The sequence below is a fragment of the Chaetura pelagica genome, unplaced genomic scaffold (assembly GCF_000747805.2).
Source record: "Chaetura pelagica isolate M959 unplaced genomic scaffold, ChaPel_1.0 scaffold2929, whole genome shotgun sequence".
In the NCBI taxonomy this organism is placed as follows: domain Eukaryota; kingdom Metazoa; phylum Chordata; class Aves; order Apodiformes; family Apodidae; genus Chaetura; species Chaetura pelagica.
In genome coordinates this window covers 1-2,413 of record NW_009954522.1, presented here as the reverse complement: position 1 = coordinate 2,413, position 2,413 = coordinate 1, and the positions used below count along the sequence as shown (strand labels likewise).

Genomic DNA, 2,413 nt, shown 5'->3' with positions numbered 1-2,413 from the left:
AGAGAGGCTCCTGAAAGTCTCAGACGTGTTTGGAACTCCCACGTCAGTATCTCCATAGACAGTATCTTCTGAAATTTAGCAGCACGGGATGAGGAATTCTGGAGAGCATCTGCACATTGCCCAGCTGCAGACAAAGAGCAGAGGCCAGTGCCCAGAGCAGTGCTCCCCTCCCTGAGGCTGCAGAGGTCCCAGCTCCAGCCCAGTGGAGGCCACCAAGCCAGCAGGAGGGTCCCCACGTCTCCTGGCTCCCCAGTGACCCCTGACTCTCCCTTGGCTGCCTAGGTGATCCACCGCCTGCCCATGCCCAACCTCAAGGACGAGCTGCATGCCTCGGGCTGGAGCACTGCCTGCACCTGCCCTGACACTGCCACCAGGAAGTGGGACAAGCTGGTTCTTCCCTGCTTGATTTCTTCCCGCATTTACGTGGTGGATGTGGGGTCTCAGTGCCGGACTCCCCGGCTGTGCAAGGTACGAGGGAGGTGATTCCAAGACAACGTTCTGGGAAGGAGTTGGGAACTGCTGCTTCTGGAATAAGGCCCGAGGAGAAGGGTTCTCTCTTCCTCTTCTCTTTGCCCTGGGTTTGGAGAGCGGGGTCACGTTTCCCTCTCAGCTCTCTCCTCCTCAGACCCAGGAGGGCTCCAACCATCATCGCGCTCCTTTCTCTCTGCCCGTTTCATTCCGGGGGTGCCCAGTGGCTGGAAGTCATGACCCCCCCCCCAGCCTGCCCCCCAGGGAGGTGGGCAGAGGCTGTCAAGGGTTGCTGCCTCCCTGTGCTCTGGGCAGAGGGCAGCTCAGAGGGGTCTGTGCTCCCCCAGGGAGGGGCAGGCTGGAGCCAGGGGGATGCTGAGAAGCCCCTGATGGCCCAAGGTTCTGCCCGGGAGTGCAGGGTGAGCGGAGCAGCCGGAGGCTGAGGGGTGTGTGTCAACTCCTTCCAGATGATTGAGCCCGTGGATGTCTTCTGGAAGTGCAACAAGGGGTACCTGAACGTCCCGCAAAGCCTGCCCAACGGGGACATCCTGATCGCCAACCTGGGGGATCCCGCGGGCAACGGAAAAGGTGCTTTGCCCTGCCCTGAGTCCAGGAGTGAACCGGCTGCTCTGGGAGGATGAGGTTTGTGATGCAGCCTCCCCTTTGTGCATCCCAGGGGGATTTGTGGTGCTGGATGGAAAGACCTTTGAGCTGAAGGGGAACTGGGAGAACGGGTGTGAGGTCCCTCCCACCGGCTACCACTTCTGGTACCAGCCACGCCACAACGTTCTGGTCAGCACTGGGGGACTGGTCCCCAAAATTGCCTTCCGTGGATTTTGCCCCGAGGACTTCAAGAAAGGTGAGGGCAGAGGGATGCGAGGGCAGAGCCCGAAGGCACCGAGGTGCCGGGGAGGGTGTCCCTGTGGTGAGGGGGGACAGGCAGGGTCTCCCCAGGCCTGCAGGCTCTGTCCCTCAGGCAGCTGGTCCTCGTCTTCTCCCGCTGCTCCCCAAAGCCCTGCAGCTCCTCTGGGCCCGTTGCTGCCACGGCCGCCCCTGCCAGTGAGAGCTCTGGGGAGGGGGCAGTCTCCACCGGGCAGCCCCCTCCCTCCTGACTCGGTTTCCCTCCTCCTCAGGGGTCTTTGGGCGCCGCCTGAACGTCTGGAACTTGTCCTGCCACAGCCTCACCCAGTGCTTCGACCTGGGCGAGGACTCTCTTCCCCTCAGTGTCAAGTTCCTGCACAACCCCGAGGCAGCCGAGGGATACGTGGCCTGTGCCCTGAGCGGCGTCGTCTACCGCTTCTGCAAGTGTGAGGTGAGTCCTGCAGGGTGCCCGGGGCTGCAGGGGCTGGGCCCGTGCAGAGGGGCCTGGGGGAGCAGGGAGGAAGGAGGAGGCGTGTGGGGAGGGCAGAATGCAGAGCCTGCTCTGGGCTGCCCGCTGGAACGGCCGCGCTTCTGCAGCAGGGAGACAACTGGGCAGTGGAAGAGGTGATCCGGATACCGGCCAAGGACGTGCAGGGATGGATCATGTGCAAGATGCCAGGTGGGTGAGCCCTGGGCTGCTGGTTCCTCCTCCCTGCGGGCTGGAGCGGGGCCTGGCGCTGCCTGGCAGAGCCCAGCGCTGCCCTCAGCGCCAGGGAAGGGCTCTGGCAGGGCTGGGGGCTCCACAGGCACAGAGCCAGGCAGAGGGGGGAGCTGGGGCCTGGAGCAGGGCCCCTTCTGTGCCCCTGCTGCCCTCCCTGGAGCTGCTGCTGCCTGTGCCCAGCCTTCATCGCCGACATGGTGATCTCGCTGGACGACAAGTACCTGTACCTGAGCAACTGGTTCCACGGGGACATCCGGCAGTACGAGCTCTCCAAGAACTGCAAGCCCCGGCTGGTGGGACAGGTGAGGCAGGAGCAGCGGGGCCGGCCCTGCTGGGCCCCTCAGCAGGCTCTGCCGGGGGGTT

The 2,413-nt window shown here is 64.2% G+C and overlaps 1 protein-coding gene across 1 annotated transcript; it reads left to right on the top strand.

The window, feature by feature from the left end:
* Positions 1-288: 288 nt before the first annotated feature.
* On the top strand, positions 289-2,352 carry LOC104384755 (selenium-binding protein 1-like; the record flags this gene model as incomplete). The annotated part of the gene is made up of 6 exons (XM_010004699.1): positions 289-468; positions 936-1,056; positions 1,145-1,327; positions 1,602-1,780; positions 1,930-2,008; positions 2,231-2,352. Coding segments are annotated over exons 1-6 (852 nt in total), but the record flags the coding sequence as incomplete, so codon positions are not given.
* Positions 2,353-2,413: the final 61 nt, after the last annotated feature.